Below are 27,520 nucleotides of genomic sequence, written 5' to 3'. Positions count from 1 at the left end.
TTAACTAAATTGCTATTTGTTAAAGTGTTTTCAGCAGAAACATCACTACTATTCGACCCTTTGTCTTTTGAAGAAGAACCTGAAAATGAAGTAACGCGATTCAGATTCCAAATCCTCCCATCATTTAGCTTAACAGCATTGCGAAAGAGTTTTGTGACACTAAAAGGAGGAGAGTATTTTGGTCCTGAAGATCTAAGTGGAAGACGTATCCTCACCCAATCCCCAACACACACATTGGAATGAGCAACTGCATGCCTGCAATCAAATTTCTTCTTCCTCAGCTTAGATTTCACCTCCTGTCTCAATGAACTTAGGCCCCTGTTATGATTCACTGTTTCTACCCCTAATTTTCTCATGCAAGTTTGAAATATCGAAGTGTTTGGAGTGCGACCTCGGAAAAGTTCAAAAGGAATCTCCCCCGTAGTAGAATGTGGTGTAACTCTATATACCATTACTCTTTCCATCAGGTTATTTTTCCAATCTGAGCCCTGATCTTTAGAAATCTGAATAGACTCCTTAAGTACTCGGTTGAACCTCTCCACCATTCCGTTACTTTCCGGATGGTAAAGAGAACAACGCTTGTGTTTAATACCTTTATTCGCTAAGAAATCCTCCATCTCCTTTGATACCAGCTGTACACCATTATCTGTAAGGATTGTTTCTGGGAAACCTTCCCTAGCAAATATATCACGTAAAAATTTGACCACATCCTTGGTCTCAATGTTTTGGGTGATTTTTATCTCTGGCCAACGTGAGAACATGTCAATCAAGACTAACACATACCTTTGACTAGTCCCAGAAGAAATCAGACCTAGAATGTCTAAGGCTACATCCTGCCAACACCGTACAGGTACTTCCCTAATGACCATTGGTTGCGTCCTTGTCTTGCATACTTTATCAGAAGAGTTACATTCAACACAATCACAAATCAATCGTTCTACAAAAATATCTATACCTGGCCACCAGAAATGCAAACGTATTCTCTCCTTAGTTTTGGATATGCCTTGGTGACCCTGGTGAGCTAAATGAAGAATTTTTTCCCTCATCAGAGAAGGTGGGATAAGTCTAGTGCCTCTCCACAACAAACCATCCTTTAAAGATAACTCGTCCCTAACATTCCAGTATCTCTTGGCAGCAACGCTCAAATTCTTAAGACAAGGCCATCCTTTACTCAATAAATCACAAATTTCCTGTAATTCAGAATCTGTACTCATGGCGTCTCTCCAATCATTCTCCTGAACGATTCCTTCTACAATTTCACATACCTTGAATTCATCTACCTCCCATGAATCTTCTGAAGATAAAGAAGTTTGGCCATTCTGTTCCACAACTAATCTAGATAAACAATCAGCAACTTTGTTATTCACCCCTGGTAAATACTTCTCATCAAATTCAAAATCTTGGAGTGCAATAACCCATTTACAAATACGTGAAGAAATGGCATCTAGACCTTTTTTATAAAAGATTTCCTTCAATGGTTTATGATCAGTGTGAACCACAAACGAATTACCCCAGAGAAACTTCTTCAATTTCCTAATTGCCCAATAAATACAAAGAGCCTCCTTTTCGATTACAGAATATGATAACTCAGGGCCCACTAAAGATCTAGACAGAAACAAGATAGTGATCTCTTTTCCATCTCTCATTTGCTTGAGCACAGCTCCTAAGCCCCGAGAACTAGCATCAGTGACCAAAATTGAATCATTACTTACATCAAAACTCTGTAAAGAAGGAGCTAGACTTAAATCCTGTTTGACAAGTTCATACTCCTTCTGACACACCTGAGGCCAGGAAAATTTTGCTCCTTTTTTTAATAGTTCTCTCATGTTAGATGTCTTGTTCGCAAAATGAGGTACAAATTTGTTATAATATTCTGCCATACCTAAAAAAGTAATCAATTCTTCCCTAGACTTTGGCGTAGGCAAACTGTGTATGGTCTTCACTAATTTATCCTTAGGTTTTACACCATCAGGAGTCAAACAGTGACCTAAATAGTCAATCTCAGTCAAGTTAAATCTACACTTATTTTCCCTTAAAGTCAATCCTCTGTCCTCAAAACGTTCCAGAACAGATCTAACTCTAAGATCATGTTCACTTTGTGACGAACCAAAAACAAGTACATCATCCTGATAAATTTTAACTCCAGTAATACCCCTCAAAACATCTTCCATTACTCTCTGAAAAACAGAGGCTGCAGAGACTAAGCCAAAAGGTAGACGAGTAAACTTATAAGTGCCAAAGGGTGTGATAAAGGTTGTGAGACCCATGGATATTGTGTTAACAACAAGGACCCCCTGGTACGGATCAATATCCTGGGACAGGGTAAACAATATATGTAGAGTAACACTCCCAGGCATATACTTAAACAAAAACACAATAGAGTAAACAAACAAACTAGTAGAGTTTAAAAAATATACATTTTTAATTTGATTAAAAAAAGCAAATAATAACAGTCAGTGCATTGATCAAAGTTAATAAAAGAATCCTATACTACTACATATGGATTCACAAAAAGAATTAAAAAGGAGGTTAGATGGTGACCGGATACCATCTAACCTCCTTTTTAATTCTTTTTGTGAATCCATATGTAGTAGTATAGGATTCTTTTATTAACTTTGATCAATGCACTGACTGTTATTATTTGCTTTTTTTAATCAAATTAAAAATGTATATTTTTTAAACTCTACTAGTTTGTTTGTTTACTCTATTGTGTTTTTGTTTAAGTATATGCCTGGGAGTGTTACTCTACATATATTGGAGACCCATGGATATGTCATCAATCCTGACTTGATGGTCTGCAGCCCTAAGGTCCAGTGTGGAGAACATGCAGGCATCCCCAAGTTGAGTTAACATGGTATTGATATTGGGAAGAGGGTATCTATCCACTACAACCTCTCTATTAAGACCCCTAAGGTCAACACAAAAACGAATTTCGCCTGAGGGTTTGCGCGCTAAAACAACAGGCGAAACCCACTCACTTGCTTCAGATTTCACAATGATCCCATCACTCAAGAGTTTCTCCAACTCCTGCCGCATAGGTTCCTGCATAGCTAAAGGAACGTTACGCACTTTACATGCCACAGGAACTGCATTTGTCTTTAAGGTAATATTATGAACATAATCAGAAAGACAACCCAATTTGTCACTAAAGACATTTTTAAATTTACCTCGCCAGTCAGGATAAGACACCTCATTCGTATTCAGATCAGTGACTTTTTTCACGCTTACAACATTACAGCTAGTTGGGCATTGGGACACATCCTTTGAATTCACGCTTACAACATTACAGCTAGTTGAGTATTGGGACACATCACTTGAAACACCATCATCCTTCCCGGAGTGAGATATTATGTCCCTTAGAACAATGCAGGGATTTTCACCAGGCACTAAAGCGACATGTAAGTCTGCCTGATGGAACCAACTTAGATGCTGTCTCCCCTGCAGGAGATGTAAATTTTCCCCGCAGTGAGTCGTCTCTTGTAATCAATTTGACCATTAAAATAACCTACAAGTTTAACAGGTTTTCTCCCATAGGCTAGTGGTCTTATGTCAGGTTTAAAAACTTTCACCTTTCCAAAAAGTTTTTCTTCAAAGAAAACTTCGGGTATTAGAGTGATTTTTGCCCCAGAGTCAAATAACATTTTGACTTCACAATTATCAATGCGTACAACGTCAACAGCACCTTTACACTTTTTTTATCAGATAAGGAAATTTCACGACAAAGTACGTCGTCTGAATCAGAATTAGAGTCTTCGTCAAATAAGGAAATTTCACCACAATGTAACTCATCTGAATCAGAATCTGAGTCTTCATCAATTATTACTTCTTTCACTTGTTTTTTCCTTCCATTAGTTTGAGACCTGCAAGCCTTCAAGTAATGCCCAACCTTACCGCAATTATTACATTTAGAAGATAAAGCCGGGCAGGACCTATCATTGGCCAGATGATCAGAGGCATTACAACGAAAGCACTTTAGCTTAGAACTAGGGGAGGATCTGTAAAATTTAGAACATGAAGGAGTGGAGTTGGTCATTTTCTTAATAGTTCTAGTTGTAGCTTTTTGGTCTGTCTTTTCCGGGGACTTATTCTTACTAACAACTAGGACCTTTTCCTCAGACGTTTCTTTTTCCTTCTTAAAAACTTTTACGCATGCAAGAGAGTGTTCTAATCTTTTGGCTATAGTGATGACTTCATCTAAATCAGGATCATCCTTTTGCCAAAGTTCATCCTTAATTTTTTCTAAACAACATCCTAACATGAACTGATCCCGTATTCTTTCCTCTAAAGTACCTTCAAATTTACAAGTGGCAGCCAATTTGCGTAAAGCTGTAACATAAGTTTCAACAGACTCCTCATCTTTCTGCATACGCCTGCCAAAGTGGTATCTTTCTAAGATGGTACTCACTTTTGGCAAGTAATGTTTATCTAGCTTTTTAATGTTGACCTCAAATTCGTTCAAATTGTTTGCCTCTTCAGTAGTCAATTCAGGCAAATGCTCGAACACCTCTTGCCCTTCGGAACCTAAGCAGTGCATTAGAAGTGCAGACTTCCTTTCCGCGGAAAGAGAAGTGCCACATACCCTCGCATAATTCAGAAACACTTTTTTCCACTTTGACCAGCGAATGGGAGGATCCCCTGGTTTTGATCGGAAAAAGGGGGCAGCAGTAACGTTCTGCATAACTCACTGGTAGAATAGAAGAAAACTGGGTTGAACACAGAAATAAATCAAACAATTAAATAATATGAGTAAAGTATGCCAATGAATCTGTAAGGAAGTAAAAGTAAGTGACATAGAATATCAGCATATGAATAAACTTATCACTAAAATGTACGAGATTATGCCAATGAATCTGTAAAAATAATAAGAGTGAGTGGCATTAAATATTAGCATATGAAGAAACTTATCGTTAAAAGATACCAGATCATCAGTAAATTCTGTGAAAAGAAAATTTGATTAAAAGAAAGTACATTATGAGTATAATAAATACACTCTAATAAAGCTGAGTGTGTTAGCGTAGATAAAGTCTTTGAAACCATACACACTACAAAAGCTGAGTGTGTCAGCGTAGAAAAGGCCCCTCTTTTTTTTTTTAAGAAAAAAAAAAAAACATAAATCCCACGAAGCAGAGTTCAGTATTGAAGCGTTCTTGTTGTCATGAAGTTAACATTGTTACTGTAGTACAAAGTCTTCAAAACGACTAGTTCCACGAATAATAGTTCAGCCAGCGTTCAGGTTTCCTCTCTGCTGGTAAATGAAGCGCAGTTAGTGAAACGCCGCTGTCCCGGCACGGCGTTGTCAAGGAAGCCGAACGTTGCCAAGAGTCAAAGAAGGTCCCCCCTCATCAAAGTATGACGCACTTGAAACGCCGCGTAGAGAGGCTTGAAACGCAGCGTTAGGAGCATGCGCGTATGGTGCAAGTAACGAGTTTGGAGCGCGGCTGGAGATGGAGGTAATTGTTTACTTCTAAATTATTTTCGTTGCAGCCTCGCGGTCATCCAAAGCCCACATTTTCACAAATTAGCACTCAAAAACCATTAAGGGAATAGTCTTTTCTTTTATCAATCAATCCCTTAGGAACGAGTAACAAACTCGGCAGGCAGTCATTGAAATTCAATAAATAAAGAATGTTCTCCGTGAGGCGAGACTCTAGCTTTCCAAAACTTCAGGGATGTAAATATTTCCAAAGCCAGTAAATGAAAGTTATAACAAAGGAAAGCCAGGGAAATCTGCCACTTTTACACGTGTGATAAATGGGCACATATCTTTAAGCCTCAGAAGGGAATGTAATGGCAGGAAAACTAAAAGAAAATTTTTTAATTGATGTAAAATTTCCCTTTCAATAATTTCTAAAGTCCAACAGGAAAACGAAGTTGAGGCTTGGTGTTGAGATCCTTTTGAGAATTTCTTCCTTTTAAAAAAAAAAAAAAAAAAAAATTATCCTTCCTTTTCCAAGTGAATGTTAAAAGTTGGAAGAAATCTTCATCCCGTCCTCGTCGCCAATGTGAAGAAGTACATCTCAAATGTAGGATGATTAAAGAGGTTTCTTTATTCTTATCACAAGAAGAAAAGGATCTCATCCACAGGAGACACAGGCTGGCAGCAACTGACTCTGTCCTAGCCTCAATTGGAATCCTCACATAACTACATCATACATTCTAAGAATAACATTCTGTAACCACTCATAACATATTGAAGAAGGATACCACAGGCATCAACAGAGATATAAAAACAGAGCAATACTCTGCTACGTATTTCTATTTTTTTATTATTTCTACTTTCTATCGCTTCTTATTGTCTGGAGTAAAACATCACTAATGAGAAGCAGAGTTGCGGGCAAAAAACCAAAGCTCCTTTCTGATTTTCATTATATTCACAACTAGTCACTCTGGCCCTCATGTGTCATAGCGATTTACCCATTCTGTGCCTATTAGAAAATGTGTTAGTACATATGGGCCTATAACTCACCACAATGAGATCTACTCTGAAAGGATTTAGGGAAAATGGAAGGGTGAATTGTGTGCTGAACTGATGTATGTGATGCTCAGAAGACGATGCTGATATCTTGGTAAGAATGAACTGCAGCCATCTTAAGTGCACAAACGTAAATGTAGATATTGCCAGTATAAATGTGATGTAGTTGAATGCTGGAGTGCTTGGTGAGGAAATGGAATGCTTGAGTGTCTTGTGTGGTTGAGAAATAGACAGTTGGAGTGTGTGGGCTGAGTAGCAAGGATGCTGCTCATGGTGGGGTACTATCTTCTATACTTGGACTTTTACTTTACAATACGGCTACTAGACTTCCTTCTATTACAACAATGGTGACGATTTAGGAAAAAGAACCATGCATGTGACCTGAATAAATCTAAAGGACACTTAAAGGGAACTACTCAAGAAACCTTAAGAACTATAGAAGAAACGTACTGTGAAGAAAACAGCCAGAAAGAAACAAAACACTCTGAAGCCCCACCAATGTCCTCTCCACCAGACAGCCCACAACCTGGGTGTTTTTGATATGTTCTGAGCTTCCTACTTTGAACTTAATGTTAGAAGCAGTGTTTCTTTATTTATTTATTTATTATCACATTTGTAGAGCGCTCTGTTACCCGGAGGTGTCCTGGCGCTAACATGATTGTACAGGAGAGTTTGGGTGTCAGGTAACTTAGTGGGTAAAGAGCCAGGTTTTAAGCTCTCTCCTAAAGGCCATCAGGTCCGAGGATTGTCTGAGGTTGAGTAGCAATTTGTTCCAAGCCTCTGCTGCTCCGAGGGAGAAACTCCTGCCGCCCCAGCGTGCTTTTTTTGCTCTGGGGACTGTCACCAGCGCCAGCTCCCCGGACCTCAGGGTTCTGGCTGGTTTGTGCCATTTGAAGAGCAGTTTCATGCTTCTAGGGCCTGTATCATGTAGGGCTTTGAAGACCATGCAGAGTGCTTTAAAAATAATTCTCTTGCGAATTGGTAGCCAATGAAGGTTTACTAGGTCCTGGGCTACCGAGGCAAATTTCGGAGTATCTGTAATCAGACGGGCGGCTGCATTTTGCAGTAGCTGGAGTTTGTTGAGTACTCCCTGCTGTGCATTTAACATAAGGCTCTTACAGTAGTCCAAGCGTGACAGGACTAAGCCCGTCACAATCGTTTTCCGATGCTCCCTCTCCACATAAGGCAGGACTTTCCTTATTGTTTTAAGAATGTAATGAGTGGAGGAGGAAAGAGCATTAATCTGTGGTAGGAAGGACAGGGAGTTGTCCACCAGTATACCCAGATTTTTCACTTTGTCCACCGGGGGAGGGAGGGGTCCCAGCTCGTCGGGCCACCATCTGGGTGACCAGAAGTTGTCCCTGGCCCCGAAAAGCACCACCTCCGTTTTTGTGGAGTTCAATTTAAGACAGTTTTGGGCCATCCAGCAACCTACCTCATGCATACATCCTCTAAATCTGTCCGCTGTGCTCTCATTTTCACCCGGTAGCAGTGACACCACTATTTGTGTGTCATCTGCGTATGCTGTGAGGTGGAAGCCGAATGACCTGATTACTGGAGCTAGTGTTGCGACATAAACATTGAACAGGGTGGGACTTAGCACGGACCCCTGGGGGACTCCACAGGGGAGCACAAAGATCTGTGATTCCAGCTCTCCTAGGGCCACTGATTGAGTTCTATTGGAGAGGAAGGATTGTAAGATTTTTAAAGCCTTACCCTGGATTCCACTGGCCCTCAACCGGTCCACCAGCAACTTGTGGTGGACCGTGTCGAAGGCCGCGGAAAGATCCAACAATATCAGGGCGGCTCTGCCTCCTGCATCCATCACCTTTCTGATGTCTTCCACTGATTTAATCAGGGCGGATTCCATGCTATGTTCTGCGCGGAAACCGTGTTGGGCAGGATCAAGCAGATCGCCAGTCTTTAAGAAGGCGCTTAGTTGGGTGTTTAGATGGCCTTCCATTATTTTGGCAGGAAGGGGTAGTCGCGCTATTGGACGGTAATTGTTCATCTCTGTGATGTCTAGGTTGGCTTTTTTTAATAGGGGGAGGATGGATGCACGTTTCTTTGACCTTATCTCACAGCCTGGGTGTTTAATTTGCTTTGTGCTATCCACGTGGAAATTAGGTAAGGCTGAAATCTATGTGTGTACTGGCAGCTTCTATTTCAAAAGGAAGTGGCAGCAAGCTTCCTACCTTGAACTTAATGATGGCAGCTACATGTATTGGGAGGTCATCGGCAACTTTTATTTTAAAGGATTAGGCAGCGTTACTTGTTTGAACTGGCAACTTTGAAAGGGATTTGCATGAAAGTTGTCCTGCTGTGTATAGGTTTTCCGTGGAGTAATTCATCTTGGATGTGCACTGTTTTGATCAGGCTTTGTTTACTACTTGCAGTGTGAACTGGAGGTGCCACAGTGAATGTAGTTAGAACTTATTATCAAATGTATCCTGTCATTTTGTTGGAGTAATGCGCCTGGAGCTGTGCAACGCTTGCTATCAGAGGGAATAATCAAACCTCAGCCGCACCGGGAATCATCAACTTTAGGCACATGCTTGTCATCAGGAGCGCCTGTCCCCTTAGCGGTTGAGCATCCCGTGCGGCATTTGAAAAGGCCCACGTATGGAATGCAGCCGTGAGCGGAAGGGGCCATGGACCATGCACACTGTTTCGAAGCATCTGTCAATGAGGAGTGTCCGGTGAGAGCATGATCCTCAGCAGATGTCCTTGCCTGCAGATCTTAATTTTACAGAATGTCCCTCCATGTTCGTGGTCATAACGTGAAGTGTCCCGTGCTGCCTAGCTTTGGTGGGAACTTCATATCTGCACATGATCGTATATTTTTCTGCTGTGTATACTTAAATTGCTTGTTCTTGCCATACTGTATTTGCTCACAGTTGCTAGGAGACAGTTTTGTCAGTTGAGAGGAGCAGCTGACCATTGACAGTTGACGGCTTTAGTTGATATTTGTAGTTGGTGGCAGTTGTAGTGGATGAGGAGAACTGCGAATTTCGTGCCACATTGTGGTATCCTGCTGCTCAGCCAGAATGATTACCTGAGAGAATGTTGGGATGTGGAATGTTGGAGTGCCTGAATCAGTTGGTGTATGTGCTGAGCAGCAGGGAAACTGGTCCTGGTGGGGCTCTTTCCATGTAATCTACTACTCAATAAATCTTCATGGAAAATTACTTGGACTTGACTTCTTTCAGTATACTACATTTGGTACCAGGAGTGGGGTGTCTACAGCCTGAAAAGAAGAGGCTGAAGAAACAAAAACCCACAATTAAGCTAAAGGATTCTCTTTGAAACTTATGAGGAGCACTTCAATTTAACTGGCACCAACGAGCCCCACCAGTGACCTTTCATCCGTCGCACACAACTCAATGGTGCATCGGAACTTTATCCTACCAGCTCTTCCTGCCTGCTACTGGCCTGCTGTCTGACATTTCCTGCGAGATCTATCGTCCTCACTTTCTCGATTTCTGTCTAGTTTACAGAGAGCACAGAATGGATGAAGGAAACCAGATCCTGGACAGGATATATCTACTGGTTAATGAGCCTTGAACTGGGTCCGAGAGAGGTACAAAACTGGATAATGAGGAGGAGATCTGGTTAGCGCTTCAGAAGTTTTTATATTTTCTACAAATCGACAGAAATGTATGGATATTTGCTGCCATCTACTGGAGGTCACATTCAGAGTGTTTCCTCAATTGCCGCTCTTTTCTAAAGGACTGATCAATTGCCGCTTACTTTTGCCTTTCTTCATTCAAGCACCCTGAAAGCTTCCTACTGTGGAGAAGACCTCAGGAACCTGTCTGCTCTACCCGTTCTACTTTGCAGTGATAACCTGGCTAAATCGGAGGATGTTGCATGTATTTGTGGTGGCAGGGACTCGTGGCTGTATTCGGTGGGACATTTGTGAATATTTTTCCGTATTTCTACTCCTGTACCCTCTTCATGGCAGTTTAACCGTTCCTTCATTTTTAAAAATCTGCCATGAGCACATGCAGACCGCGCAGTCTTAACTGTGCTCAGCTGTCTTCAATGCCTCCATGATGTTGTTTTCCTGCCAGCTGCAATGTTTAGGAGCACTATGATGCCAGGAGCTATCAGGCGCGGCGTCACCGTGCGTGCCGCCATTTTGAGTTTGCCCCAACATCTTTGCCAACCACGTTTTTTCCGACAAAATTATAGCTAAAGTATCATGAGGCTACCTTTCACCTGCTGCCTTCTGATTCTTTTTTCGCTCCACTGTGACACCTGTGACTCACTTCTTATTGCTGCTGGGGGACGCCCAGTTGCTTCAGCGCCCCGTGAGCCATCCGGCACTGCGTGCTGTACGTGCTGCCATCTTGAGCTTGCATGTTGCCACAAGCACCAGCTTTGCACTCTGTTTGTAGTATTTCATCCCCTCAGACAATTGCAGTTACCGGAGTCTGCAGCTATGTCATACGTATCTCGCATTCCTGAACTATTTCTCACAGCATTTATGGCCAGCATACTTTACTTTCAGATCTTGGTCATATTCTGCACTTTTGGCAGTTATGGATTCTTCCACCAAGGTGTTTGCTTTTAACAGGGATTTCTCTGAAGAAGTTATGAACTGAAGGTATTTCCCGCTGATACCTTTCATCTCTGTTCCGCTGTTTCCGATTTATGACAATGCTACGACAGTTATAAAAAAACGCAACAGTTCCATTTGAAACTAATGCATTCCGCTAGTATCCAGAAACCAGACCACGGTGACTACTTATTTGTTTTTGTCCTATTGTTTTCTTATGGACAATGCTCATATTTTCATGTGCTTCTATGTCATTCTACAATTAAACAAATCGTTTATCATTTTTCTTAATGGTTAATGGGGCTACTTTATGCCATTTTGCATATGAATTTTGTTGCCTTCTTTTAAAGCTAAACTTCACAAGTTGTTCGTACATATTGCATGTACTGTGTGGCATTATCCATACACTTATTGTATTTTACTCTGTACTTGTTTCTATGCATTGCATTTTACAGTGTGGTAGCTTCTACGCCACACCTAGTTCTCTTTTAAATTTACATTTTGTCCTGTGGCCTGCACCCACATTTATTACATACATTTTACATTGTTCTGTGTGCTTTGTTCAAACTTTCATGTGGTAACCCCAGATCTTGTGTGCATGTTGCATGTTACAGTTTTACGCTGTGCTGTGTGGGTCCCTCCCACACCTTCTTCTCCCTTACTTTACCGTACATTGTTTCCTGTGGTTCATCCACATATATTGCACATGTTGCATTTTACAAATGTACCTTGTGCTGTGTGGGTCCCTCCTACACCTTCCACCCAACCTGCTTTTGGGGAACTTCTATTGTGTAGCTCACCTCTCCATTTCCATCCTTTTCCACCTTTGTAAGCTTGACATCCATATATTTATTCTGTTTCATACCACTGCTGTATACTGCTTGTGTGAATGACAGCCATCATTTCATGTGGAATGTTGGAGTGCCTGAATCAGTTGGTGTATGGGCTGAGCAGCAGGGAAGCTGCTTCTGGTGGGGCTCTTTCCATGTAATCTACTACTCAATAAATCTTCATGGAAAATTATTTGCACTCGACTTCTTTCAGTATAATACACACATGTAAATTTCTCTTTGCTGGTACTGGCAATCAATTCTTCATTCTGCAAATATAACTGAAGCACTCACGCTGGCGAAGACTGAGCAGGTGGGGTGAACATGTGTGTGATGATGATTGCTGCCACCTCGCAAGGAATCTTGTGGCTTAAAGAGACCTTTACTTGTGATTAGGTTGTAAAATATTACTGCTTGTTCCTCGTAATCACTGACCTTTGAATGATGAGATTGTCGGAGGCAGCTTGTAAATCCGTAGTTACTTTTTAGGAGCAAATGTAGGTTATTGAAGGTTCCTCCTCCTTGCACGCTGGCTCGGCTTTGTTGGAGACCTGTCGCCAAATTTGTAAAGAATGACAGTCCACTGTATGTAGTAACTGTCTGAAGAGGTATGTGGAGCGAGGGGGAGCGTCCGCTCGCTGTGAGAGTCAACTGGCGTATGTCAACATTTTAGAACGCTCAGCTGGGGAGGGCGTGGGAAACGGTAGTGGGGAGGGACAAAAGGGAAAGGGAAGAACGCAACAGCTCACATGTTTTGTTTGTATTGTGGATGTATACTTATACTGTGATTTATTGTCCATGCTGAGTGAGTGGCCATGTTTCTTTTTGTCCTCAAAAATCCTGGGCCACTGGAGAGACATAAGACCTTAGCAGGGCCTGGAATCAGGGCTTTAATTGGGAGAAACAAAACTGGGGGTGCTCTAAAAGGGGCTGGGCAAACCTCTTAAAGGGGTGTGGTCTAAATAAAGCAATTTATGGATAACGCCATACACCCTCCCCAGAGGCGCAAGTAGAGCCAAATTTCGAGGGGGGGGCTAAGAGAACATTTCGGGGAGGCTAATTCTTCAAGCAATAGGCAGAGTGGAGCTGCATGGGCCTACAAAGGGGTGAAAAACAACAAAGCCTCATTAACAAGCAAATGGTCTTTTAAAGACCTGTGAAGTACTCTGTGCGGCTGTGTGTGTTTGGAGGCTGGTTGTAGGATCGCAATCATATGCTTACAAAAAATAAGGCGCTAAATCTATAAAATTATACGTTTTATTGTTATTCTTAGTTCTACGTAACTTACCCAATAAACAAAGCTTTACTCAGAATGACTCGGAGATAGGTGCCAGAAAAGTCATTATCTCTTGATGTGATGGACAGGTGTACAATGCCCATTGGGCTCAAAGGGTTTTGCACCTCGTTGTGTGTGGCAACCTGGGCTGAGACAGCTTTATCGGGCACGCTCACAGCCCCACCCGAGTACTTCACCGGTATTTAAAAGACTATTTGCTTGTTAATGAGGCTTTGTTGTTTTTTCACCCCTTCTTAGATCCCCTGCATCTCTACTTTGTCTCTTGCTGGAAGAATTACCCCCTGAAATGGGGCTCTAGTTGTGCCTCTGGTGATGGAGGTCCCATTCACCATCAGATATAACTCTGCTTGTGATGCTGGCCCTTTCCCCTGTCACGAGAGACTCTCGGTGTGATGGTGACCCCCTTTCCGGATTCGAAGCAGGTTAGACATGATCTTCCTTATCAGGAGTGAACGAGATGGGTGGCTAGGTGGCAGGCACGAAGGCCTCACAGGGATATATGACGTTACTCCGCATACCGTTACAACTACCTACCATTACAACGCGACCATTACAACGCATACCATTACAACGCATAGCGCTTTGGGGCGCTGGATAGTGGTAAGTATAATTTACTATTCTAACTCCAGTCCCCGTGGACCCTAGGGAAGGTGTTGGATAGTAAATTATACTTATTCCCTATCCTAGAGCGCCCCCCAGCGCAATGCGTTGTAATGGTATGCGGAGTAAAAGTCGCGTTGTAATGGTAGTGCGGAGTAAAAGATCCGTTGTAACAGGTGTATACCCCTCACAGTGACTCTACTACATGTGATGTTCCCGTCACTGACAGCAGCTGAAAGCTGCCACTTGGGTGTGACAAAGGGCAGTACCTCCCACGTCTCCTGCTCGCAGGAGAAGAGGGCGGGGAGCACCGCTGGCCTCCAGAGTGGTAGCGCTGCAGGGAGCATGGGAAAGGGCCCTCACGCTAGTATTTTCTGCCTCCTGCCTGCTCCTAGCTCAGAGCCGCGTGCTCGGAGGAGCTGCGCATGAGAGGCGTCCGGGGCAGGGGTGAACCAGAGGCTACTGGGAAATACGCAGTGGAGTATGAGGAAAAACAAACCGCGCCACCCAGCAGCGGCGAGGGATAGCCACCCCCCACCTTCCTGCCAAGTGTTGTGTTGGGGCTCGAGCTAGGCTCAAGCACCTTAAATCTTTCGTGATAAAATCATTAACCTTTGTCACAATGGTCACTTGGGTATTGCCAAAACCAAGTGCAGAATTAAACAATCCTATTGGTGGCCTGGTGTTGACAGGGACATTGAAAGGGTTGTAAGTGATTGTTTTGAATGCGCAAACTCTGATAAGAGCTTAACCACATGCAAGCCCAGTTTACATCCCATTGTGGTCCCTAACATGCCTTGGGAAAGGATTGGAGTTGACATATTTGGGCTGGTTAAAACAGAAGAAAGTCTGCAAAAATACATTTTAGTAGTAGTAGACCATTTCTCCAAACGGCCAGAGTACAAAATTGTAAAGAAAGCTGATACAGGAAATTTGTTGTACTTCTTGGGAGAGGTTTTTTGCCAGGGAATGTCTCCCTTAAGATTTGATATCCGACACAGTAATGAGAAAGATTGGGAGGATGAATTGAGGAAAATGGTTTGTGCTTACAGAGTTACCAAATGTCAATCCACTGGGCATTCTCCAGTTGAACTCATGATGGGACGTACCCCCCGCACAAAGGATAAGATGGGATAGCTTAATTGCACAAAGATTGTCCCCTGGTTTCTTAAAAGTGTCAAGCAAATACTGGAAGCCAACCAAAACCACTTAGTTGAGACACATACTGGCAAAGGAAGGAGAGTTAATTTACAGGTTGGTGACATTGTCAAAGTCAAGAAAGGTAGACTTGTGCGCAAAGGTGAGAGTACCTATTCTGTTCCTCTCAAAGTACTTAAGATCCTTTGTAATTCCGCACTTTTGAGTGATGGTAAGGTGTGGAACGCCAATAGGATTGCGTTATTCAAAGGACGCATTGATGTGGAACGTGCTACAAACAAGCTGGCACAGGTAGGGAGACATGACTGGGTCGATGACGTTGGTAATACCAATGCTACTTCCCATCCTATCGACATTCCCATTGAACCGTTGGTACATACCGGAGGTGAACTATGATCTGGGTAGAGCTCTCCCACTGTACAGAGGGATATTCATGTAAGTAGCGAAGTAGTAGTTGTTCCTCCGACAAAACGTTTGCGCACCAGGCCGAAGAGATTTGATAATTATGTTACACACATTTATTACTAATTAGTACATTTTATTTCTTGCAATGTTTTACATGTTTCAATCTATCCTACCAAATATCTCCTTGCTTTATTGCTTCATTTCCAATTTTAAGGTTCTGTAGCTGACTATTGTTGTTGTTTTTTTCTTTCTTTTTTAGTTATTTGTAGGGAGGGGGAAGTGTTGTGTTGGTGCTCGAGCTAGGCTTGAGCACCTGAGAGTGTTGTTAGGTTACTGCTCGAGCGTGTGCTTCTGTGTGGGATTATTGTAGATTCTAGAGTGGGAGGGAGAAGACATGAGAAGCTAATAGCCTGCGGCTGCTGCCTTGGGGTTTAAGCCTTCAATAAAGTACTCTCCTTCTACTCCTCGTCTGGACTACTTATTGAACACAAGACCAGGCAGGCCGTGGCCAGGCACGTGACTGCAAGGACCTGGCGTCAGGAGGCACGTGCAGCAGCAGACTGGCATTCCAGCGCAAGCGCCCAAGTGTAAAGAGCACAGAGGGAGGGATGTGGTGATGTGTGAGGGAAATAAGCGAGCAAGAGAGCTAGGCACTTACTTATAGAAAGATGAGGTGGGGGCGCGGAACCAGTGAATGAAGGGAGACAGAGAGAGATAAACGAGGTGACGGAGAAGAAGAAAATAAGAGAAGGGAAAGAGTACAGGAGAGAAAGAGAAGCAGAAGGTGACCGATAGAAAGGGGGTGGGGGTCATGATTAAAACAAGTTTGGTGCAAGAAAAAAAGAAAACGGACTACCTCTGCAAGGCCCGAAAATAAAGCCCGATAGAGACCTGTTTCGAGGCCCCCTGAAAATAATCGCCGGTGCTCAGACCCGGACCACTTTAAGCCCTGCCTGGAATGTCTGAAATAGCATGACCTTTCCGAGGCCCCACACAGCTGACAAAATACCTGAAGACTCCGGAACCACTGAACATTGCTGCATGCACTGCCATGATGTCCTTCTGACAGAGTATCTGAAGACATGGGAACCAATGAACATTGCTGCATGCACTGCTGTGATTTCCCTTGACGCTGTGCATCACAAAAGGCCAGGTGTGCTCCATTTAGGTCAGCATACCAGTCCTTCACCTGAGCATTCTACAACTGGTGCTGCATAGTTCTAAATGACTGTGATGCCGTCAGCAGAACTAAACGTGTTCGTCTGCCTCACATGTGACCTAACCGAGTCACGTACGACTACACACAATAGTGCTGTTAGTGCTCTGCAGGAATCAGAACTTTTCACTGCCGTAAAGTGGTCATCAAAGAAATTGGACTGATGCCATGGCTCGTGCCCTCCTCAACTCGTGGTTCTCGCTCATGCTGCAAATCCAACTGTGAGTCCATTGGCAGGGCCTCACTGCGTGAGCTACACAGTTCGGTTAACAGGGCCTCACAGCATGAGCGCCATGGTGCAAGCTATTGTGACACAGCTTACTTTACACCAACTTGAAGCTTCTAGATCTCAGTAGATGCTGGTAGAGATATGCCATGCCAGCTGAGTTTCTTGTAAAAAGTGTATGTGTGTATGTTGCCTGAGACTTTTTGTCACCTCAGGCTTACAGTTTGTGTGTGCTTTGCAGTGTCGTGTACCCTAGTTAGTACGAATGTGGGGGCATATTATCAAGGACCGGTGTTAAAAGTATCGCCATTTTATCGGCAGGAACCTGCAGATAAAACGTCGATAATGGGCTTGATAATACGCCCTTGTTAATTCCCATAAAAGCCCATGTTCTGATGTTAACATGGGCTTCGATGGGAATTAACAAGGGCGTATTATCAAGCCCATTATCGCCGTTTTATCGGCAGTTTCCTGCCGATAAAACGGCGATAATTTTAACACCAGTCCTTGATAATATGCCCCGTTGTTCTTTAATTTCTGTGGAGTGCAGAAGGGGGTGAATAAGGGTATTACACCACTGTGGTGTCCTGACGGTGTTACACCACTGAGGTGTCCTTAATTCTCAGTGGTGTCCTCAGGGTGTTACACCATGTAGGTGTCCTTAATTCTCCAAGTCCTGCACAGTAATACATTGTTATAATAAAGGACTGTTTTGCTATTTTTCTGTCTATGGTCCTTTCAATTTGCAATGAGATAGTTTTGCCCTGTATGTCCTTACCTCGTGCTTATGATATAGGATGATGTGTATTTCCATTGTACATTGTTTCATATTGTTAATTGTTTTCCCTTAGGGAAGGAGATGTGATGTGACTTGAATTGTTACTATGCATCCTTTGACTTAGTCACCTGTTCCCTGCTGCTCAGCCAGTGTAGTGGAATGCTGGAGTGCTTGGTGATGTAATGGAGTGCTTGAGTTCCTGGTGTAGTTGAGTGAGAGACAGTTGGAGTGCGTGGGCTCAGCAGCAAGGATGCTGCTCCTGATGGGGCTTAATAAATACCATCTTCTATACTTGGACTTTTACTTGTAATCTTATTAAACCATCTACTTCTACAATATGGCTACTGTACCTCCTTCTATTACAACAGCCAGTTTATCCATTGTCAATGTGGCTACCCCTTCAATAATTACACAAACTCAGATCATCATGAGTCAAGCACTTCTAGGGTCAGTGGCACTCAGCCACGCTTCATTAGTGTAACCATAACCATTGCCCAGATGTCATTGGGATTCTCCGAAAGAATACAGAAACTTATTATGCTCTGGTCCGATGGTTGTAACACACTTTACAGTAATATTGTCTACAGAGGCATGCTTGCCTACCTGATGACCATACTCAAAAGGATTGAGAACCTCACAATGACAGTGAAGAATGTTTGAATATGTGATCAGTTATCAGAGTCCAGGAAAGCTTTGCCCTGACTGTGAGTAGAGTAGACCATGACAATCTAATGCCTTTGCCTACCACACAACGTCTTGCAAGGCCAGTAGAAGTCAGACATCTCCAAGATGATAAGACAGTGTATTACAGTTCGTTCTCTACTCTCATCCCATATGTGATTGTTATCTGTCCAACATGGTATGAAGACAACTACAGGGGGCTCGCTTTCCAATTCCCAGTTCTTGGACTGTGGAACTTTCTCCCTTGAAAACTGAGAGCTCAGACAAAGTATTTATTTTCAGCACAAGGCTTAAAGATTTCTGTTTTGCTGATCAGCCTGTGAAATCCGTCTATTTCAACTCTGTTTCAGTTGTCGTCAGTAATCTTAGTCCTGATTGTTTTATTGTTAAGTAATTTTTTCTGCCCTTGCTTTTTTTTACACACTCAAACCAAAAAGCTATTTGGCAACATAACGCTTTCAAAATAATTAAAAATTAAATAATAAAGCTGCCTACCTCTTGCCATTATTTTTCTCACCAGGCTCGTTCTAGGTGTGGATCAATCTCGTTTTCTAGATCATATTGTAGATAGGGTGTCTGAATGGAAAATAATCTTCGCGGCAGGGTCATGAGCCCAAAATGTCCACGCACTCGATAATTCTCGCTTCGGTGCCTGCTGGAATCACGGGTTCACACTCTGCAACTCCGGGCAATAGCTTGCTTAATCTCCACTATGGCCCCCCGTGGCGGGATGCCTGGCTTTCACCTTGGGGGTGCCCAGTACGGGTTATCTCACAGGGAAAAACCAGGACGTGTTCCCAAAGCAAGCGCTTAGAGACTGTTGGTGATAATGCGTTATATAAATATAAATTACAATCACAATTACAATATCTTGAATTTCCAAAGTTAGAGTGCGCTATTTGAATTATAAGTCTAGGCGTTATCCGTTTAAACCACAACATGTTATTCAGTTCCAATCCAAACATTACGTGCCCACAATGCTAAAAATCCGGGTACTGGCTGATCTCTCTTCTATTTGCTCCTGAACCGATGAATACCTTTCAACATATATATAATTTAATACAAAATGGTGGCAATCCAAGAAAGCTACATTAGTTTTTAAGGCAGTTTGTAAAGATGGGATATTAATTTATTGACCAAATACATATTTATGAAAACTGTTCTTAATTGAGGTGATGTCCTTAGGCCACATCGTCCCCGTGTCCATAATCAATAGAGAATGTGGGGCTTATTTATGAGGAATTGTCATAGGGCAGTCCCGCAAGTCTTGCTACCCTACCCTACACCAATGTGAAAGGCCAGGAATGCACCATATATATGAAATACGGTGCATTCCTGTCCTTTTCCCCTGAGCTGGTGCACAATTTCCTGCCTAGTGCCAATGCAGGCACCCCTGCACCATGGTGCAAGGTGTCTGTGTTGCATGCAGGATTGCTTTTGTGCAGCTTCCTGCACAAAAAAAATCCGGTGGGTAATAGATCCTTTGTGCCCGAGTTCCACAAGGCCCGATGAACCAGGGGCAGAAACTTCACTCCTGATTTTATAGGGAACAACATTTGCAAAGTAATGTGAGACTATTTATTTAACTTAAAATAGCTCGCCCAGCTTTGTTCATTCCTTTCTGAAGCTTTTCATTGTATAGGCTGACAGGCCAGAGAGTACAGCATTAGCATCATGAAATATAGACAAAATCATTGATTGCTTTCATTAGTGATGCTGTTAAAGCTTTTTGTAGGAATGGTTACATGCTCTTAACTATTGTAAGCTGGAAAAAGCATCTTTTGATGATTTTGTCTGAATCTTTCTTGCTTGCAACGTCTCTTGTGCTATTTATCTCCACTAAATGAAAAAGATGAAAAATGAGGTCAGCTGAGTCCTCATGTGGAGATCCTCTTTACTATCAATGTTCAATGCTAATTTGCTTTTTCAAAGGAACCTCTATTATGTCTGTCCTAAATTCTGTTCTGGACACCGTCCGCCCCTTTTCTTTTATTACCACAGGCATGATGTTGATAACACACATTTCAACTGATTTTGCACGCCTTTATAACTTTGACTAGTTTCATTTTCTAGCCACTGAAAGGGCCCATATCAGCCTTCTTGGAATTAGTCCCCATCCCAAACCATTGAGTGTGTTTGGAAAGTGTTTATATTTAAGACATTCGGCCGGCTTAGCAAAGGAGTGAAATGCAGTACTCAAATGGATGTCAATGATATTGAAAAAACGTTGTTGAGCAAGTAGAGGATGGAGGCAGCTTCAAAAAATCTGAATTGTCCTGCAATCAGTCTGTTGCTGAGTGAAGTGGCAAGGCTAGGAGATACACTGTGCTGGTGGAGTAAGCTGGAGTGGAAAATCAATTATGAGCACCACGCAGCCAATTGAACGGTGGTGAAATGTGAAACCGTGCTGACAGCTCAGTGGTGACAAACTAGACTCAGGATATGTCCAGGGTGGAAAACTACCTTTACAACGCAGTCAAAACACTGCAATACATTTACATCACTGTTTTTACAACACAAGTTGTTACAACGACATGCACTGGAGGGCCCTCTAGACTAAGGAATACTGTGATTCACTACTCCAACACCGTCCCTACTGTACGTAGACTGGAGTTGGAATAGTAAATCACACTATTCCTAAATCCAGCGCACTCCAGCGCAAGTCGTTGTAACGGCTCTCGTAGTAAAAACAGCGATGTAGTGTACCACGTTCTAAATGATAGCGTTGTATCGTCATATATACATCCTGGATGGCCTCATCATTAGCCAGCCCTGATTCACTCTTCATGTTAGTTGAGCTGAGAAATCAAGAATCATCCAGACCACTCAACTCAGTGAGGGGAGCTCTTTGATGCGGATATCAACCTCATTGATTAGAAGGAGACTGCATTCCCTGTGAACTAGCTGTCACCAATTGCTGTTCATCTAGGTGGGGAGAAGAGGGTACATTTCAAGTCAAGTCAATTCAAGTTTATTATGATATGGAAATCCTATGGTGGTCCACAAAATGACACACTACAGGTTAAGACTTTAAATTCAAAAAATAATTCTTCCTTTGTACAAGGCTGCCTCATAAAAATCTATTATCATACATACTGTGCAGAGTGCAAGGGACGATGAAACAGTCATGTAAAACAGCAAAGTGCAAAATATTGCATACAAGTGAAAAATAGGGCAAAGCATTTCTATGAAGCAAGAGGAAAAATATTAAGACACATATACAATCAAATAACCAACCATCAAAATATTACAGCATATTAAATATAATTAAAACTACCTAATAAACAGCTAGGAAAGTTCTAAAAAATTGAAAAATCCTGTGACAGACCATTTCATTTGGTGGGGACAAGACAAATAAATGACAAATAAATGGGCCTCATTGGCAGAATGAATGTTACATTTGATAAATGATGGTCTTAAAAAAATGTGCCTAGTCTTTTGTGGCTTCGGACACACATATACCACGATTAAAATCTTGAACTTGTAAACAGCACATTTCACAAATTCTCGCCTCTTTCAGTATTTTATCCCAAATGCCAGTACCTTTTCTTAGGGGCAACAAGTCGAGTCTCAATAAGAGTATCAACCTTCTAATCTCACGAGGTAGGTTCCAAGTGCAATAGGGCTGTGGTTTGTTCCCCAGTGTGCTCCCACAAACCTCCTCATTCCCTGACTTGGGCTGACTTAAAGCAATATCTCTGGCCAGGCTAATAGAGGTTACAGACTTCTTTATGAACAGCTTCAATACAGACTGGGTACATACAGCTCTGACACTAGGGTTTCTCTCTCGCTCTCTGTTCATGTGCTCTAAGAGTAAAGGGAATCTGCGCCGCTTATCTGCTCCATTGTAGGCCTTGAAGGACTATCTTATGTTGCCAGGCCAGATGCTGAAGTCAACAAAGAGATAATTGGACCTCTCCCAGAATGTGGCAGGACTACTGCCCTATGATCCCTCTCAACAGCAAAACCTGGACTCCGCCAGTTGCTGTTAATCCAGTGCGCTGCTGCACAGTCCACACTGCAAAAAAAGAATGCACTCAGCAATTATCATGAGACTTTGTACAATGATGTTTCCAATGTTCTTCTTTTCATCAAGTAGGGACAAAGGTGAGCCACTTACCCTTCTACCCATCTAAGATCTCTGTTATGCCAAAAGCCATATTGCGTGTATCTATCACACTCGGTCTCACTCACCTAATTCTGTACAGGGGGGCCATCTTACTGTCAGTAATAACTCTCTAGGAGCGACCTATATCACAAAAGATAAGGGGCACATGAATGGCCTGGTATTCAGGAGACAGGGTAGGCATTTAGAGAAGCAATAGTGGAAAGGGAGACCCTATGATGGCAGTGGAGACACATCAGTGGTAAATGGTGCACTGACTTGAAAGGGGTAACAGATACTGCTCGGGAGCTCTCGGATGATGAAGGTCCACAGAGATGAAAAGGAGACATATGTATCACAAAGTAAAAAGAGACATGGATAGTGACAGAGGCATGGTGATGTCAAGCACTAAGGCACAAGGATGAAAACAGAGACCTGAGAGGCACAGGCACGACCCAGAGGAACAGACATTGTTAGATGAAGCACAACCACAGCAAGAATAGGGATGGCATCAGGACTTCGAGGCATCAGTGCAGCTCCCAGTGGACATGTCCCCACGCTCCATCGAGCACTGCAGGATGAACTGGTCATTGGACGTCTATGTCACTCAGGGCTTCGAGGTGCTTCGTCTCTTCAGTTGTTTCAGACACATCTCCGCTTGGGTGCATGAGCCATAAAGGATCATGCTGCTGAACCTCTCACATCCATATCTTCCTTAGTCACATTATCATGACACTTGCCCATTGCAGGTCGGCTCTGTTCTGGATCTCCCCGCCTTCCACTGGCACAGTTGCCGGGCTCCATAGCATCATAGTTCCACTATCCAATGAGATAGCATCATAGTTCCACTATCCAATGAGGGAGCCCAGCTCCAACTTTTTCCTTTCCGTGACCCCTAGCGAGCGCTGCAAATAAATTAAGAAAATAGATCATTAGAAATAACTTCTGACATAGAAGGATCTATAATGACTCCTTCAATCTTTCACTTGAACAATTAATTTCAGGACAATTATTAATCATGGGGAAGCTCTGGTTGTCTTCTAGAGCACACATAAAATGATACAGTTGACCCATAAAGACCCAGAATGGCCTTAAACCGCCCAATTTAAATGAGTCATTTATGATTCTACACAGGCTCCTTCATACGATAAAACTTTGATCTTTTGTAAAAGGGTACCACTATTTGCCTAAATTCAAATTTTAACCTCACTGTGGATTTTTTAATGATGAATGGAGGTCTGTCTTTTACAAAACAATACTCCAAACTTTGATAAGGCAAAAGTTTAAGGATTTTAAAATAAGTTTAGTTCTAGGCTTGATTAAAATGGTGACAGCCAGGTTCTCCATAGAGCTCTGAGGAAAACTACCTAAAGAAGTTAACCACGTAGATATCTGAGAAATGCTTGTGTTTAGCCAGATTCATGCAGTGGCTTGACTCATGAATAGAGGAGTAAATTATTTGCAATGACTTTCTCTGTGTGTATAACCAGATGTCTTATGTTCAAACATATGTTTGCTTGTCTTTTCAGTTCAGGAGGTGTCTGCTGCAGATGTTTCACTGCAATATTAAGGAGGCGACTGAATCCAACATCAACCAGACGTCTGAAAGATTAATGCTGAACAGAGACACACAGGGTGGAGAGATGCACACAATCGGTGCTCACATAACCCACACAAACATGAGCAGTAGGAAAAGTGAAGATGAACAAAGTACCTGCAACTCTTTTGCTCAGTTGCCAGTAGCAGACAACAAAGTATGCCCTATGTAGATTTTTCATTGTTACTATAATTTCTATTTTTTTACTACTTTCTGCTCATGAGCTTATTTTCTGATTTCTTATCAAATTCCCAATACCTGTGTTCTCTCCATGCACCATGCACCAATTTTACAAAATTCCCTTTGTATAACACCTTTGTCCATACATCTGCATTTATTGTGCAGATTTTGAAAAAACTTACATTTTAGAGACAATGCTATCAGGCCATTGGTAATATCCTCATATGTGTTCATGAGGATGAAATACTGTTAACTGTTGAAGTAGTCACTCATTTTTGTGAGTACCACATTTCAGAGTCGTTTAGTTGTCAGGGTTGGATTTCCGAGTAGATTTTAGAGGCCCTATAATTGCCACACAAAGCCAGAGGCTGAATTCTGCTCTTTTAAAACATGAAAAACAAAACAAATGTTTTGATAGACTGTCAGATCATGTGCTCTTCTGTTCTCAAATGTGCTGGTCTACAGCTCACTTTGCATTCACTCTATCGACACTTAGTGGTTTAGGATGGTAGGTGCTGTGATATCTTGTATTATATGGTTTATTGTGTCCACACACGCTCTTCCGCATGTACATTTGAATGGGCCATGGAACATTTATGCGTGAAGCAACTAACATGTTTTTTGGGACTGAGGGAAGTCATATCACTTCACGTTGGCAATGAGGATGAGATTAATGGAGGAGACCAGCGGCGGATGGTGCGGCTCCAAGCACTTGGCAGTTGCTCCCTACCCAGATTCATCAGTTATTAGCGGGGTAGCTGCACTCCTTCACTGCATTGATGCCAAGTTTTCTTCCAAAAATGATAATTGATATGAGTGTGCTCTGCCCGCGTCTGAAAGTGCATGTCCCTCGCTTGTCAACAACTGTGCATTGGAAAAGGACTACATCCATTGGGAGGTGTCTAGGAGGAGCACAGATATTGACCTAATGTAGTTGATTCAGCGATTATGACAGACAAGTACATTTAAAGGCAACTTGGAGAAGAAAAAAAACACATTTGATGAACCGCTGAAATATACCTACAAGCAGATCTTTGGCCACCCTTGTTCCATACTGAGTTGTGTGTAGAACATAAAATTGTAAACAAAATATATATATCTATAGAAGATTGCCTTTTTAGACAATCTAAAAGAGACATTGTTAAAGGGGCATAAGAAGGATGGATTCACTGAATAAGCCACTCCTTTTCCTACAATACCCGAAGGACCTCCAATACTGTGGACTGATTTGTGAAAATGTTCTTTAACTATTTAGAGGCGTTAGATGGTATGGGTTCCCGCTCAGACAGGAAGAGGACATTGCTAATATCATCCCTAAATGCAGCGGGACAGAAAGCTTTCAATTTCCATGGATAGGGTAGAGATACTGCAGGACATGGGATCAGATATATGGCTGATGAAGCAGCAAAGTGTCTGTAGGATCAGCAGTATACAAAGGAAGTGAATCTGAACATGATAAGAACACATTGTATACAAGACCACAAAGAGCGAATGAAACACTAGACAAATGTGTTATATAATAGAAGAAATTGGCTACACTATGTGATTTAGGAGAAATGACAGCTCAACTAATTAGGGCACGGCTTACAGTACAATGGAGGGATGAGGAAATACAGGAAATATTGTTTGAGCAGGAATCTGACTAGCTAATATCAATTGCTAAACTGCAGAAGGTATGTATAAAATGCTTGAAAAAACTAGACATAAAGGAGGGAAAAAAACAGTACGAAGTAGCCACAAAAAGAATGAAGTAAATACCAGGACAGAAAAGGAAAATATCACAAATTAAAAGAATTAGAGATAAAGAGAAAACAAGCTAAGGAGTGTGTTTTTTATGGGAAGCACATCACACCTGGCATATAGCAAAACATGCACGGCACAAGATAAAAGATGAGAAGAATAGGTGCTCAGAGCAGGAAACCTTCCTGGGTACATTGTAAGGCATTGGGTTGTACAGGCATTGGGTTTCATGCAATCGTTCATCAAAGCATTTTGCTCAGCAGGGATTGGGGCACTGTTCAGATGTGAGTGATTAGGATAGGGAAGGAAAGAGGTCGCTGTAGGGTGAAGGAGTTACAAACTAGTGTGCACAAGTCAGCAGAATCCTTATGTAGAACAACTGGATGGAAACTGATTAGGCAACAACATGGGAGAATGTAGCCTCTGGGCAAATGGTGACCTGTTGACTGCAAGGCCAAGTATGAGTGAAAGCAATGTCTTCTGGAGCAGAAGCGGTAGAGAATGAGTGAAGGATTGTTATGTTGAATCACCAAAGGGGGAGAGGAAAATACACATGCTTTATTGGATTCAAATACATATTACAAGACACAGTGCTACAAAGGAAGCCTCAAATTTAACTATCAACAAGCTCCTACTGACTGCTTTCATTAATACTCTCACATCAACAAGTACACAATGAAATCACCACATTGCCCCTCTTTCATTCTACATCCCAAGGACAACACGCTTCACATCTTTTCCATTTAAAACACAAACTCTCTCACACACACACACATGCAGATGATACAGCCACACAACACATCCCATTCATTCATCATCTTCAACTCGAAAAATACTGTGATACACTATTAAAAAAATTATCATTCAGCTGGAAAGGTAACCTCCTCCATCTCTAGAGGCTTAGGTCTCTTAGTTACTATTCCCACAAACCACTCTCATGCGCCCCAAAAGCAGGTTTCTTTTCACATTAATTGAAAACCTCACAACCGTTATCTACTAACACTACCATTACAACGTTAGAGAATACACACACAATAAGAGCAGGTTGTGTATTATTAAAAAAGCTATATTACCACGACTCCCCTGAGCAGTTTATCTCATTCCTGCCTAACTCCAACTTATCCTTCTCAAATCACTATACCACCAGTGTTCTGTAATCCATATTCCTTTCACAGGCCACAGCCATAGCTCTCTTTAATACATAAGAACACCTTTGCCAAAACCTAAACCATAACATATGTCCTCTCTTTCAATAAATTTTACTACCGAGAAAAAAATATCAATGTAAAATAGATTACAAAATATAAAAAGGTACAAAATTCAATACCTACAAACGTAAGAAATATATATACAGATAATTACGCTTAACACACACATTTCTTGTACTTCTATGGAAATTCGATTTCTCGTTTCCTTCTGGCACCTTCTTGATAATTCATATCAGCTGATCCTTCATTTTCTTTTATATCACTCTGAAGCTTTTTATTCACATCCACTCTTTATATTCACATTTGCGACAGCATCTTTTCCTTCATGCTTATTGCCTGCATACGTACCACTCACTTTTACCAATCTGCTCTTATTCAAACTAGATCCATCATTCAATTCCACATAATTTCCTCCTACTCTTTTGACAACTTTTGGTGTGTTAAATACTGATCTTCCTTTTCTTAT

At 42.0% G+C, this 27,520-nt stretch overlaps 1 protein-coding gene across 1 annotated transcript in view; it reads left to right on the top strand.

The window, feature by feature from the left end:
- LOC144752576 (opsin-VA-like) overlaps positions 1-25,085 on the top strand; it is a 400,680-nt gene extending 375,595 nt beyond the window's left edge. Inside the window, exon 5 of the mRNA XM_078640464.1 lies at positions 23,859-25,085. Coding sequence (XP_078496590.1) covers positions 23,859-24,098 — 240 coding nt within the window. The 3' untranslated portion in view covers positions 24,099-25,085. The remainder of the gene's footprint in view (positions 1-23,858) is intronic.
- The last annotated feature ends 2,435 nt before the right edge of the window (positions 25,086-27,520 follow it).

Source organism: Lissotriton helveticus, chromosome 5_1 (genome assembly GCF_964261635.1).
Source record: "Lissotriton helveticus chromosome 5_1, aLisHel1.1, whole genome shotgun sequence".
Lineage (NCBI taxonomy): Eukaryota > Metazoa > Chordata > Amphibia > Caudata > Salamandridae > Lissotriton > Lissotriton helveticus.
This window is presented reverse-complemented; position numbering and strand designations above follow the sequence as displayed.